The following is a 15,381-nucleotide window of genomic DNA, read 5'->3' as shown; positions in this document are numbered from 1 at the left end:
CAGTAGAATTTTTCTTTTTAATATAAATTGTACAACTCAATGAATATAAGTTCCAGCTATGGTAGATGAATACATTCTAGTGACCAGTGCTTTACAACGTAGTGCCTGCAGTTAACAATATGGTATCGGGCACTTCAAAATTTGTTTAGAGGGTAGATCTCATGTTAAGTGTTCTTATTTCAAAAAAAAAATCAAAGGGAAATGAAAATACCCTGGGAATTGTTGGATATGTCTGTTTCCTCGATTGGTGATGGATGGTATCACAAGTGTTTACATATGTCCAAGCTTATCAAGTTACACATGTTAAATATGTGCTGTTCCTTGTATATCAATTGTACCTCAAAAAAAAAAAACCTGTTAAAATAAGAGCAATATAAATCACATTGAAGTATAGAATATTTACTGAAAAATAAGTGAGGATTAAGTATATGGTTCAGTGAACTTTCTCAAAGGGAATAGAGTGATGAAATCTGAAAAATCTGGAGTGAAACATTGCCCGCGCTCCAGAAGCCCCTTTTGTCCCCTTCCATTCACTGCCCTACTTCCAAGGGTAACCAGTACCCTGACTTGTAGCATCATAGATAAGTTTTGTACTTTTTAAACTTTATATAAAGGCAATCATACTATATGCACTTTTTTATGTGTTCTTCTTTTGTTCAGCCTTAAATTTGCAATGTTCATCCATGAATTTTCATCCAGCATTAGGTCCTTCTTTTTAATTGTGTAGCCCTGTCTATCTATCCATCATGCAAATAATCCACTTTACAATAACTAGAGATTTGGGAGTCTCCTGTTTCTGGGTTATTATATATATTATTTCTTTTGGTGACTATATACAGGCATTTACATTGATGGCATACCAAGAAATGCAACAATAGTGTGTTTTATTGTAGTCATATTAATAGTGGGCTTTAGTAGTGCATTACTGTGTTCTGACAGCACAAGCATTAAATGGAACAGTAGATCTTGTCATTCTAGTAGTTGACTGCATTAGCTACCATAATAGTAGTAGGAAATATTAATTTATACTAGTATTTGTGATGTTCTATGTACTAACACATGTTTGTTGTATTATATGTTTTTATGCAATTATATATTAGGAAGAAAAGCATATATTTGTAGTTCTAATTGTGTTTATTAGAGTTACCCATTCTTAATTACCTTGAGTATAATTCTACATTTTATAACACACATTGATGTTTTTCTTATAAGGACATGTAAAAATCCAGATTTTAGAAAATATTGTTGATTTTTTCACTATTTAAAGAAAAGTACCAGTAATATATAGTGATTTATTTTGTAAAATTAAGCAAAGTTTGTTCTACAGTGTCTGTAAGCCCATTTTCATTACAAAACATTTCATGAACTGAAACTCTGATAGCCTGAGAGTTGCCTGGATCACTGAATAAAGAAGACTTATTTAAGAACAGCTCCAATGGCTGCTTTCCAGTCAGTTTCCCTGTTAACTCGCTTTAGCAACTCTCCTCTATTCCAGCCTCCATTTGAGATTATATTCAAAGCATCATGTGCAACTTCCATTTTTAAAACTTTCAGGAAAGCCAACTATAAAACTCACAACACATCAGTGCTCAAAGTGAACTTAGAAAATGATAATATCTAGGCCTCTAAATCCCCTTACTTAATACATTTGAGAACATAGCAGCAGCAAGGAGCCAGGACTGGAATCCAGGTACTCTGTTACCCATTCAAAGCTTTTTCATCGACAACTTCATTCACTTGCTTCAAACAGTGAATCTCTTCCTTGTTTAAGCTGTTTCTCACTACCGTGTATGCTGACTTCCATCTGTTCTTGTGGAGATAGTGAATGTTTGATAAAGCACATATCTCAAAATGTAGAAACATAATCTTTAACCAAAATGCTGTTCCGACTGCTTCCTGAAAGACATGATATTCACCAAGAAAGGAGCTCAGAGGAAAGGAAGGAGAGGTGGGTAAATAAGATGATTTTAAAAATCTCCTAAAAGATTTTTTCTTAGTCTCAATATTTGCATTTGTAATGAAAGTTTATGGCACTCAAACCCCTGCTTCTGTAAATAGATTTCTCCAGTTTTGTTTCCATATTCTTTCTTTCCTAGCTTCTGAAGAATTATTGCTAAGCTGACTTGGGGCACTGTGGTCAGCACGATGGCTGCTGCTGCTGCGGCTGCTGCTGCTAAGTAGCTTCAGTCGTTTCCGACTCTGTGCAACCCCATAGATGGCAGCCCAATTTAAAATATGGGGCCTGCTGACTACCTCTATGGATTTGTCAGTCAAATCATCACTCTCCATTTTCTTCAACATAAAAGTGATTTAAATACTACTGACTCTCATTAGAAAATTATACAAACTTGTGGGAGATATTTGAAGAAAAGCCCCTTTGAAAATGTAGTGATTTCAACCTGTGTTTCTTTTTGGTTTTTAGATACTCTGAAGAAGGGTTTTTTGAGGAAGCAGGACAGTTGAACTACAATGGTAAGTAGAGGCTCTATTCTTTCTTCTCCTGTTCATCTACCTTAGACAGTGACATCACTGCGTATGTGTACATGCACATGCATATGAGTGCATATGATGCTATCCTTTCACTGCCTGCAGAACACCTATTAATGGTCATAAGGCAATCCAGGAGGCCCAGAAGATAGTGTTGGCTGAGAGCCCACAGGCTGACTAGTCCTCAAAGGTTATCTTCTGTTAGTGGTTGCTCAGCTAATAATCGGAGAAGGCAATGGCAATCCACTCCAGTACTCTTGCCTGGAAAATCCCATGGACGGAGGAGCCTGGTAGGCTGCAGTCCATGGGGTCGCGAAGAGTCGGATACGACTGACCGACTTCACTTTTACTTTTTACTTTCATGCATTGGAGAAGGAAATGGCAGCCCACTCCAGTGTTCTTGCCTGGAGAATCCCAGAGACAGGGGAGCCTGGTGGGCTGCTGTCTCTGGGGTCTCACAGAGTCAGACATGACTGAATCAACTTAGCAACAGCAGCAGCAGCTAATAATCACTGCTATGGAAAAAGAGCTTTATAAAATGTGTGTGTCTGTGTATGTATGTTTATGTGTCTGAGTGCATACCTCCATGTGCTAATTCTTTGATAAAGGACTGTGTACATGACTATGTGATTTGGGGACAGATTAATTATAGGTAATTTTATAAAACAAAAAAAAATTACATGATTATTTTTAACAGAATTATGAATGTAATTTCAGTATATGTATGGCTGGGGTTGTTGTGCAAATGTGTGGATGTGTGATGTGATTGTGTGGTTGTAGATGTGTATATAAGTGTGTGAGCATGTGTGTGAGTCCAAGCCTGATTTTCTGCAGCCCTTGACTCATTATTTAATAGGGTGCCCCAGCCATGGAACCAGCTTTGAAGATGACTTGAGCCTTGGAGCAGAGGGTAAGTGGCACAGCTCTCTGAGGTTGGGATTGAAGAAGCAGCTATCCACTAGATGAATGAAGATAGACTGGAAGGGGAGAACTGCAGAAAGAAGCAGCCCATCCCTGGCATCTTCTCTGCAGGGAAAGAGCAATCCCATATGATCTAATGGAAAACTCAGAAAGCATCACATGCCCAGAAATGTCTGCTCACCATCCTATCAAGACATTTACTGGTTCATCATTGGAGCTTTCCTTTGGCCCCTAGGAAGATAATACATAAAATCACCATAAAGTTGGCTGCCCAGACATCTTTGAAATGGTTTTCTATATAGAAGACCCAAGCAGCCTGAGTACTGGGTGTAAGAGAGATATTACATTGGAGGAAGATAAAGGCTGAAATGAAGGATGGAGGTACATCAACCCACCTGCGTCTTCTGGGACCCTTAGAGACCCATGTGGTGAGATAGGAACACTAGCCTGGGGGTCTGAATGACTCTGTCTTCCTCAGGACAGAGAAACTCTTGTCTGGACACCAGGCATGGTTCAGAAGTTCGGAGACACGGGGCCAGTTTTTGTCTACCATGTTTGTCCCCCTTCCAGGTCTATGTTTGATAATCTTCATATACTTTCCTAAAGAAAAGGGTTCATAGGGTTTATGGGCCTGTAGTAGTAGCAGAGAGGAACAGAAGGGGCCGAGGTCTCAGTTCAGAGGGGCAGCTCAGATGATTTTCCTTTCCCCTTCTAACTTTGTCTTTCTGTTACTTGTCCAGCCACACTGTTGGCCGCCAGCAGCAAACTGTACTCCAGGTAAGTGTTAGTTTCAGCCAGGCTGAGTGATATCTCCTTCAGGAGCTACTGAACTGGGGTGGGTGTCAGAGTCCAAGAGATTAAAAACAAAGAGCTGCAGTTTCACAATAGAGAGTGAAATTTCCAACCAGAAATGAGACCATAGATTCAATTTTTACAGTAGATGGTTCAAACATACCCAGCAGGGAGTGACTGTGCCCTGCAGGGCATGTCTAGAAGCCAGAGTACAGACTGATTGCTCACAAGATTAGTGTGTCTTAGCATTGATCCCTGCAGGAGCTTCCTGGAGACATCCCGGCCCGGACAGCTACTAGATCTTGGCTGCAGTTTGGCTTCCAGCAGCATGACTGGTGGGACCAACAAGACTAGTTCAAGGTAGGTACCAAGTTTGGCAGGGTTATAAGGTCAGGGAAGATGAGAGGCAGAAGAGACTGGAACTTAGAACCATTGCCAGTGTTTTTCTGGGATATATTATTACTAGTGCTTTTATGCAGTCACATACTTGACAAGGGTGACAGCGTGCTTCAAGAATAGCAGGGATGCACAGATATCTACTACTCAGAGCTGGTTGCTGTGTGTAAAATACAGGTGTCTCCTCCCCTGAACTTTGTACCCCAGGAAGTGTAATATTGGTCCAATCACATTTCCAGGACTTATAATAAGTTCTCAGTAAACAATCAGTTGGATATCAATTTCAGCAAACTCTCAGAGATAGTGAAGGACAGGGAAGCCTGGCATGCTGCAGTCCATGGGTTGCAAAGAGTTGGACATGACTTAGTGACTGAACAACAACAAAACAATCAAATTATTAAAAAAAAAAAAACAATCAATAAGTGTATCCATTAATTGATTGATCAATTGAGGTGATAAAATATTGATTCATTCAAGCAATTTTGTATCTCCAAATGCAGGCCAGGCAATGACTGTATGGAATTTGAAAATCAAGCAGATAAAAAGTTTGCCTGAAGGAGCTCAACAATTCTATAGGGTGAAAAAAAAATACACACCAATAACTCTAAAACAAGGTGGAAAATGATGAGAACTAGTGTGCTATTATAAAAATTGTTTGGAATTTGGAGTCAAAGTTTGAATCTCAAACCTGGTTCGCAGACTTATTAGCTTATTTACTATTTTTAGTGATTTGTACTCACTGAGCCCTACACCCCAATTCAGTTAACATGGAATCTCTGGGGGTGAGACTCAAACGTCTGCATTTAAAATAAAATTTTTTTTGAAGTACATTTGATTTACAATGCTTCAAATGTACCACAAAGTGATATATATATATTCTTATTCAGATTCTTTTCTATTATAGGTTATTACAAGATATTGAGTATAGTGTCCTATGTTGTACAGTAGGTCCTTAGTGTTTACCCATTGTATATATAGTAGCATATATGTGTTAATCCCAAACTCCTAACTTATCTCTCATCCCTTGCTATCCCCTTTGGTAACCATAAGCTTGTTTTCTATGTCTGTGAGTCTATTTCTATTTTGTAAATAAGTTCATTTGTATCATTTTTTTTGAATTCCACATGTAAGAAATATCATATGATATTTATCTTTCTCTGACTTACTTCACTTAGTATAATAATTTCTAGATCTGTGTTGCTGCAAATGGTTTTATTTCAATCTTTTTTATGGCTAATATATACCACATCATTTTTCCCTTGATTTTTCTGGTTTTTAATTTATTCATTCTTAATTAGAGGATAATTGCTTTACAATATTGTGTTGGTTCCTGCCACACATCAGCATGAATCGGCCATTGGTATACGCCCCACCTCTTGAACCTCCCTCCCACCCGATCCCACCCCTCTAAGTTGTCACAGGGCGCCAGGTTTGAGCTCCTTTTGATTTAGAGCAAATTCTTATTGGCTATTTTACGTATGGTAATGTACGTATTTCCATGCTACTCCCTCAGTTCGTTCCACCCTCTTCTTGCCCTGTGTCCACAAATTTGTTCTCTATGTCTACATCTCCATTGCTGCTCTGCCAATAGGTTCCATATATATGTGTGTGTGTGTGTGTGTGTGTGTGTGTGTGTGCATGTGTGTGTGTGTGTTAATACATTTTTTTTCTCTTTTTGACTTACTTCATTCTGTATAATAGGCTTCAGGTTCATCCACTTCATTAGAACTGACTCAAATGCATTCCTTTTATGGCTTAGTAATATTCCACTATATATATATATATATATATATATATATATATATATATATACCACAACTAGCCTATAGTTGTTAGGGTTAGAGTTAGAGTTAGGGTTAGGGTATCTCTATATATACCACAACTTCTTTACCCATTCGTCTGTTGATGGACATCTAGGTTGCTTCCATGTCCTAGCTATTGTAAACAGTGCTGCAATGAGCCTTTGGGTACATGTGTCTTTTTCAACTATGGTTTCCTCAGGATAAATGCCGAGTAGCAGATTGTTGGGTCATATGATAATTTTATTCCTAGCTTTTTAAGGAATCTCCATACTGTTCTCCATAGTGGTTGTGTTCATTTATATTCCCACCAACAGTGCGAGAAAGTTCCCTTTTCTCCATACCCTCTCCAGCATGTATTGTTTGTAGACTTTTTGATGATGGCCATTCTGACCAGTGTGAGGTGTAGTTTTGATTTTTAGTTCTCTAATCATTAGCAATGATGAACATCTTTTCGTGCCTATTGGCCATCCATATGTCTTCTTTGGGAAAATATCTATTCAGGTCTTCTGCCCATTTTCTAATTAGGCTCTTTAATTTTTTGATATGAGTTGTATGAGCTATGTATTCATTTTATATTAACTTATTATCAGTCATATCATTTGAAAATATTTTCTCCCATTCAGTAGGTTTTCTTTTCATTTTGTAAATGATTTCCTTTGCTGTGCAAAATGTTTTCAGTTTAATCAGGTCCCATTTGTTCTTTTTTGCTTTTGTTTCCTTTGCCTTATGAGACAGATCAAAAAAAAACTTTACTGTGATTTATGTTCAAGAGTGTTCTGCCTGTGTTTTCTTCTAGGAGTTTTGTGGTTTCTGTTCTTATAGAACTGTCTTTATCCATTTTGAGTTTATTTTTTATATGGGGTAGGAAAATGTTCTAATTTCATTCTTTTACATGCAGCTGTCCAGTTTTCCCAGCAGCATTTGTTGAAGAAACTGTCTTTTGTCCCATTGTATATTCTTTCCCCCTTTATCATAGATTACTAGACTATACATGCATGGGTGTATTTCTGGGCTCTGTTCTGTTCCATTGATCTGTATGTCTGTTTTTGTGCCAGTAGCATACTGCTTTGATGACTAGCTTTATAAAAGAGCTGTATCTGAAATGAGCACAAGTCACATCTTCCCCCAGAGTGTGCTGGGAACTATCACCTTAGTGGAAAGTGCAGCTAGAGATCGGGGGTGAGGGCATTGGCTAGAGCCAAAGTTAGGTGTGAGCCAGGGCTTCCGTGCTCAGTGACTGACAGTTCCCTATTCAGGGCAAGATTGTGTCCTAAGTTTTTGGAGCAGGATTCCTGAGGGTCAGGTCTGAGCTGGTTCCCTTCTCTTTTAGTGTGTGGTCTCCCCCATCCCAGCTTTGGTACCTTTGCCCTGGAGGGGAACAGTGCTAGAGCAAGAAGGGCCAGAGCAGGTACCCAATGCAGGCTAGAGCACACTCTGGAGAAATTCTGGCACATTCAGTTAGAGTTTCAGCCCGTTCTTGATCCGCCTCCTCTGGGAGCAACAGTAACGGCTGCCATCACCCCTTTCAGATGTAGTGCCGGGTCCAAGCCAGCTCCATCCCCCACAGCTACACACTGTCTTCACAATGGTGGCCTCCACCCTAGTGGAGCACTGCACTAGTGAGTGAGAAGAGTTGGAGTGATGCTCGGTGTAGGTTTCAGGAAGCTGGCCAGAGCCCTAGACACATTGAATCTGCTTCCTCATCCCTGTTTCAGGAGTAAGCAAGTGTGTGCATAATCTTTGCAAGCATAGTTCTTACTGCCCTCCTGTTAGTCCTACTGGTTTTCAAGCTAGTGAATGGGACTCCTCTGCCCAGCATCAGACTCAAGGGCTATGGTGCCCAAATTGTGGTTTGAACCATCCATTCCCCAGGGAGGATCTCAGAGCCTCTGGGACCTCCCTCCTCCTCTGTGTCCCTTCCTAGGGATACAGATCCTGACCTGATCGTTTCTCTTCTCTTCCTACCCACTTCCGTGTAGATCATTCTTTATAGCCTTAGTTGTCGAAGAGTCTTTCTGCCAGTCTCCATCCAGTTTGTTTTCAGCAAGAACTGCTCCTCATGTGGATGTATGTTTTGGTGTGTTCACTGAGGGCAATGAGCTCAGCATCTTCCTTCTTTGCCGCCTTGATCTCTTTCCTCCTCAGGGATCTAGTCTTATGAGGACAATTCAGATAAGGAAACTCGGGATCATGGAGATGAAATTAGCAGTTAGGAGGAACGCACAAGAATAGAGCCAGGGATTCCAATTATCCAGCTTTTACTTAAACAAGATGATTTCAGTTTGGAACACCGGGATCCTTTCCGAAGAGATTAACAGTGATTAGTCAAAGCCTCAAATAATTCACAGCTCCCCTACTCTCACTGATGTTTGGAATGTACTGTTAGTGAGCTCTTGTGTCACCAGCCTGGTACTGCAACGATTTGCAGAGATGGTGGTTGGAGACAGAAAGTGTTTGATCTACAGATGCAGGTATTCTATCCTGAAATTGTGCTACAAACAGGCCTACCTAACACAGCTGTATTGATAAAATTTTATCCTCAAGGTGAGAATAAAATGAGTTCTATGTTGCTTACACACTTATTGCCTGGTTGTTCCACCAACCACTGGTGCAAGCTGGTAAGCAAGTGACAAAGCACTTGGCAAAAGCCAGCTATATCATATAGCAAATGGGAACTGACTGGTTAATAACACAACCACAGATCATTTTGCAACTATACTGATTTTGGTTTTTCAGATCCCTCTCATAGCAAATTTTCATTCATCTGTAATCATTTTAATCAGTCATTTGAAGTACTCTAATAGAATCATGTTCAATTTTTAAACCAAGGCCAGATTGTAATTCCCAGGTTTCAGACAGAGAATTTAGATTCAGAGAAGTGAAAGTTTTTCTGGGTTGCAGTGGTAGATAGAGAAATGGCCAGAAAGATATCTCAGTGTCAGGACACTGGATTACCCTGCTTCTCAAAGCTTCCTGTGTTTACCCAAACCCCCACTTTTCAGCATCTCAGAGATTCTGGACAAGGTGCAAGAAGATGCGGAAGATGTCCTTTTCAGCCTGGGCTTTGGTCAGGAGGACCACAAAGACACTTCTCGAATCCCTGCTCGATTTTTCACCACCCCCTCTCAAGCCAAAGGCATTGATTTCCAGCTCTTCCTGAAGTCCCAGGTGCGGAGGATTGAGATGGAAGACCCTTGCCTCATGCTGGCCAGTGAGTGTTAGCACAGACCCGTGCTCTACTTCTCTCTCAACCTCCAGACAGTCATAACAGTGATCAATGGCTCTAAATCCAACTTTCTCTTGGTTAGCTTCTCTGGACCCTTTGTCTCTTGTGTCTGTTTCTTCCTATGTTGTCTTCAGTGAATGGAGAACTTTGAGTTCTGCTTCTCTCTCTGACGAGTTTTCTTTTTTTTTTTTTTTAAATTTTATTTTATTTTTAAACTTTACATAACTGTATTAGTTTGGTATCACAGTGACTTTCTTTTAGATCTTCTCTCTTTTCACTGAATCAAATTGGACTGGTGTCTTTAAATCTTATCACCATTTTCTATTTCTCAGTTGGAATTAGTGAATGTTCCCCATTTATAACCATTACATTAATACAATTTCCATTTAGGACAGCAGTTCTGTTAATTATGTTAAATTGTGCAGGAGTTTATAAAGCATTCATATTCATTGGCTTTTCTTCCACAGAAAGAAAGGCTCAGGAATATTTAAGTAAGCACACCAGTGATCCTTACGTATAATCTTACCATATCTAGGGAAACAATGACTTAAGTTGTCCCAATTCCATACTGAAGAAAGATATGAGAGGGCCTCTCTACTTTGATGAGGGATGAAAGACTCTATTTTATTCTGTATGTTAGAATATATTTCAAATAATATTCTTTTACAGCCCACCCACCCCCATCATAATGGTGTTCCTGATAATGTTGTTTCAGATCCTTTGTACCAGATTCAACTTCAAAATTTGGTAAATTATACTCCTGAGCTCCACTTGCTGAAATAAGGATTTTCAGTGAATTATTTCACAAGCACTTTATATGATTCTTATGCACCCTAAAGGTTAAAGATGTTTTTGTTGAATGTATTTTATGTGCCAGGTACAGAAGTTAAATTCTGGAAGAACAGCAGCTAGGCAAGAGGAACATGATCTTGCCTTTAGGACACTTACAGTTTAATGGGTAAATGGTTTATCACATGCTTTTCAAACATGGATGTGCCTATGAATTATGAAAGGATATTGTTAAGATGCATGGGATACAGTCTGAGATTCCCAAGTAATGCCAATGCTACTGAACTACTGACCACACATTGAGAAGCAAAGTCTATTAGAAATAACATAGTCCATCTAGATTTCTCTACCCTTGTCCATTGCCTAGTAATTGTTATCTCTCAAATTTGCTTCTATCAGAGAAGATTTCCATAACCCTAAATTTTTCCTACTAAGAACACAATGTTAGTTTTGCCTTTTTTAGTCATGTTTGTCATCTAAAGCAGGGGTCCCCAACCTCTGGGATCTAATGCCTGATGATCTAAGGTGGAGTTAATGTAATAATAATAAAAACAAAGTGCACAATAAACGTTTGCACTTGAATCATCCTGAAGCCATCCCTCTACCCCAAGTCCGTGGAAGAAATTGTCTTCCATGGAACTGGTCTCTGGTCCCAGAAAGGCTGGGGACTGCGGAAGCAAACATAGTGATAGAGGCCATTGTATACTGACAGCAGAAAGGATATGCTAAATCAAGATATGGAAAAGTTTCTCATCCTGTATAGAATTAATTTCTAGACTACTGGGGATAAAGAGTCAAAAAATCAAGAAAGGGAATCCTAGGTCTAAGAAATCTAAATGGGAGAGATGTTGGTAGAGAAATTGGCATCTTCTTTCTGAACTTTGAGTTTTAGGAAAGCTATTGAAGGGAAAAATTCAAGAAGTAATTTTCTGATGACTCCTAGACTCATCATCTTCATCCCTTGCACTCAGGCAGGTTTAAGCAAGTGCAGACACTGGCCGTCACTGCAGATGCCTTCTTCTGTCTCTACTCCTACGTGTCTAAGACACCTGTCCAAAAGTTCACACCATCCCACATGTTCTGGAATTGCAACCCAACTGATGTGCCATCCATCAAGATTCTGTCCCCAGAGCCTGAACCTCACTCACCCAGAGAGCGCCTCCGGAAAGCCATATCCAAAATGTGCCTGTACACATGCCCACGAGATAGGCTATCACCACCCGACCATACTCCCAAAAGAAACAGTTTAGACCAGGTGGTGTGGGAAGTGATGGACAGAGTGAGAGGAGAGAAGTTGGTCCTCCAGCAAGACTCTGGGTTTGGACCAGGCCCACAGGGAGATCCCGTGCCCCCTTTCAAGGGTACAAAACTGCCTACTTCTTCCTGTCCATGTGTCCTCTGCCTTAAAGAAGAAACACAGCAGGGGATGTCCACATGGCAAGAACCTTCAGAAACTATGGATTCTGACTTCAAAATACCATGTTGCTCACATTCTCTGCCCAGAGCAGATATACAGTGGAACACAGACTCTGCACAGGTAAAGAGAGAGCTGTGGGGGCTACAGGCCACCAGTAAGGAAGCCCATTCAGTCAAGGATGATGCCTTCTGGATAAGAAAGAGCAGAGCAAGAAGGAGTCTGTTTCAGAAGAATCCCATGGGCAAGAAGGTTAAATCACTGGATTTGTCCATCATCCAACAGAAATGGAAACAGAGTCAAGAGAGAACAGAAATGCACCGATCTCTAACTGAGCAGTGGCAGGACACTTTGGACTTGGAGGTGAGTGGGTTGAAAGTGAAGGAGAGGTTGGCATTCCTGGCCGTGAATTCTGGATTCCTGCTCTTGAGTTAAAATATATCTTCCTTGTCAGATATACCAAGTCTTGAATTACATTCAGAAACCTTTGAAAGTGGGTTCCCTGGTGGCTCAGATGGTAAAGAGTCTGCCTGCAATGCTGGAGTCCCGGGTTTGATCCATAGGTCGGGAAAATCCCCTGGAGAAGGGAATGGCTACCCACTCCAGTATTCTTGCATGGAGAATTCCATGGACAGAGGAGCCTGGTGGACTATAGTCCATGGAGTTGCAAAGAGTCGGATACAACTGATCAACCAACATTAATATAGAAGGAAGGGGAAAGAGAAATAGACCCAGTTTCTTAAGAGCACCCAGTTTTTGTCACTATTTTTCTAATTCCTCTTCCAGGCTGATCTTCACTGAAATTTCCCATCAAACACACCTACCCCTATCATCTGTGGGGTAGACACACAAGAGTAAAGATAGAGGTCAGTTACACACTAGACTAAACACAATTATATAAAATCTCTTCTACCTTGCAAGGTATATAACCATGAAGACCTAGAAGTTCAGATTCAAATCTAGAATTCTCACTCTTAGGACTTCAGTGCTAGAACATGGCAGCATGGGCAGAGCCATCCCAGCCCTGGCCTATCTCTTTCTCTTCCCATACCCATGTCTGTCCTGCACCATAAGGGATTTTGCACACCATGTGTGAACACCCCAGCTGGCATATTCAAATGCCACAAAACCCCTGCATGTGTGCATGCATGCTAAGTCACTTCAGTCATGTCCGACTCTTTGCGACCCTATGGACTGTAGCCTACCAGGCTCCTCTGTCCATGGGATTCTCTAGGCAAGAATGCTGGAGTGGGTTGCCATGCTCTCCTCCAGGGGATCTTCCTGACCTGCGGCTTGAACCTGCATCTCTCACATCTCCTGCATTGGCAGTTGGGTTCTTTACCACTAGCGCCACCTGGGAAGCCCCCACAACCCCCCTACCAATGCATATAACCATCTACCAGTCATCATTCAGGCCTAGAAGTGCATACCCTAGGAAAAAGGCCAGCCTTGAGAGAACAGACACCAGGCGAAACCAATGCATTTCCCTGAAATAGGCTTGGGGCCATTGAGTTGCCTTTGGGGAGGGGATTGTGGGCATCCAGAGCATGGTCTAGAAGGGGTAGTGCAATATCAAAGTGGACACATTCTCTCGGTCCACTGATTCTTCAGCCCATGAGCTCTCTAAAACTCGGGATTCCTCTTGCCTGGGTCTATAGACAGTGCTATGATCAAGTGCCAGAGTCTCAAGGAAAATCCCTCAAACCCTTGCCACAAAGAGAAGCATGGTGATTTGCAGTCCTGTTTGCATGTGTGTCACCTCTCACTGAATGTAGAGCTGGCCCTGCCTTCCTCACTGCCAGGCTCCTACCACAAGAGAAGAGCCCAGGTTTCTCAAGTACACTCAGCCTCTTTCCCCTATAGTCGCCTGCCGTCCTGCACTTTCCCCTGCCACTGGTACTGACTGAGTTCTGCAGGGATCTTGGTTACAGGTGCAAAGCAACAGTGAGGAGGAGAAGAGCCACTGGCCCAGCAGACCTGGACATCACCACCTCTGCCAGACTTTTGCTGGTGAAGACTCCAGAAGTAAGTGAAGTGGATCTCTCGTCTCTCTCTGTCTCTCTTGGTTCTCAAACTGGGCCGCACATTGCAAGCACATGTTGAAATTTTTACAAATACTCATAATGAAGTGTCCCACATCCTGCCTTCTAATTTAATCGATATGGAGCCCAGGGACTGATTTTTTCATTGTTAAGCTCTTAGGTAGGGTGATTCTATTATGGCTGGATAAATACTTCTCTAAATCAGTGATTCTCAGACTTTAGCATCAAAATCCCCTGGAAGGCTTGAGGCACTACAGATGCCTGGGTCCTCACTGCCAGAGTTTCTGATTGAATAGGTCTGGACAGGGCCTGGGAATCTGCATCTCTAACATGTTCTCAAGTGATGTTGATGTGGTTGGTTTGGTGATCACAGTCTGAAAACTGTTGTCCGGGGAGAAAATTCTGTATTACCCTAATATTCAAATATAGTCTACAGAATAGCAGTTTTAGCATCACTTGGGATATTGCTAGAAATGTGGGATCCCAGCCCTTCCCCATCTTAGATCTGACGAATCGAATTTTACTAAGACCCTTAGGTGATTTGCTTGCACATTGAAGTTTAAGAAGCATTGTAGTTTTGCAGCAGGTGAAAACCAACCATGGAGATTTATACCCTCGCACCTGCTTTTAGCTGCTTTCTAATCGGCCTAAATCATAGGACTGAGGCAAAATTCCTTAATGTGTTCATTTAAGCTATGAGGTCCATCCTGCAGCTCGGGTTAGGTATACATAAGCTTTCCTTCCCTCCTCAAAGAAGGACCATTAATATTATATAGGTAGTTACTGCAGCTAAAATGTCTTTCCTCTAGATGTGAATTTCAAGCATTAATTCTTTCAGAGGTATTTTTTATTCTTTTTAATTTTAGCTAAAGATTTGTATTTAAACTAAGCAGAAATTAGTCTCCTGGTGCTACAACTGCCTGTCCCCTAGGACCACAGAGAATATGGCAAGAGTAAGAATTGAAATCTTTCTTGAATTAAGTAAATGGATCATCTTGCTTGGGGTTCCCTCCATTTTGGATGTTTTATTACTATTTACTGTACTTCCTAGTCTGATATTAATCAAATTGTTGATTATTAACCAGTTGTTAACCAAAATTTTGATTAACACTGAAATTTCATTGTTACTGGTCCTGAATCACAAAGGTCTTTATGAGACTAACTCCTTTAACTCTAATTATCTGTGGTTTTAGGGCCCTAGTCACTTTATTTTCTCTTGTGCCCATTACCTTCATCTCCAGGTACATAACTAGTAGCTATCAGTCACTCACAAAAGAGGTAAATATCAGAAGCAGCAATCTACTATGTGTAGTTGAAAAAATTTAGGCTATGAAGTCAAATAACCTACCCCATACTAGCTCAGTAATCTTGCAGAAATCAACTTTTGTTTGTTCCTATGAAACCTTTCAAGGAGTATGTGAAAGAAATGTGATTTATTGGAGTAACTGTTATGATGTTGCTGCTGTAGATGATGATGATATTTTAGGAAAAATTAATTATGGGCATAAAATA

The 15,381-nt window shown here is 40.7% G+C and overlaps 1 protein-coding gene across 9 annotated transcripts in view; it reads left to right on the top strand.

The window, feature by feature from the left end:
• TESPA1 (thymocyte expressed, positive selection associated 1) overlaps positions 1-15,381 on the top strand; it is a 35,126-nt gene that overhangs the window by 13,649 nt on the left and 6,096 nt on the right. For 2 of the 9 annotated variants that reach the window (XM_044941488.2, XM_006051048.4), the window contains exons 4-10: positions 2,423-2,472; positions 3,344-3,397; positions 4,149-4,185; positions 4,447-4,560; positions 9,401-9,609; positions 11,385-12,190; positions 13,744-13,852. In XM_044941488.2, the coding sequence (XP_044797423.2) occupies positions 2,423-2,472; positions 3,344-3,397; positions 4,149-4,185; positions 4,447-4,560; positions 9,401-9,609; positions 11,385-12,190; positions 13,744-13,852 (1,379 nt within the window). Of the gene's footprint in view, positions 1-1,588; positions 1,949-2,422; positions 2,473-3,343; positions 3,398-4,148; positions 4,186-4,446; positions 4,561-9,400; positions 9,610-11,384; positions 12,191-12,613; positions 12,832-13,743; positions 13,853-15,381 lie in introns of those variants that run through there. The other 7 variants (XM_025283688.3, XR_006550487.2, XM_025283687.3 and 4 more) reach the window with 6 other exon arrangements.

Source organism: Bubalus bubalis, chromosome 4 (genome assembly GCF_019923935.1).
Source record: "Bubalus bubalis isolate 160015118507 breed Murrah chromosome 4, NDDB_SH_1, whole genome shotgun sequence".
In the NCBI taxonomy this organism is placed as follows: domain Eukaryota; kingdom Metazoa; phylum Chordata; class Mammalia; order Artiodactyla; family Bovidae; genus Bubalus; species Bubalus bubalis.
The sequence above is the reverse complement of the archived record's forward strand: the minus strand, read 5'-3'. Positions and strand labels throughout refer to the sequence as shown.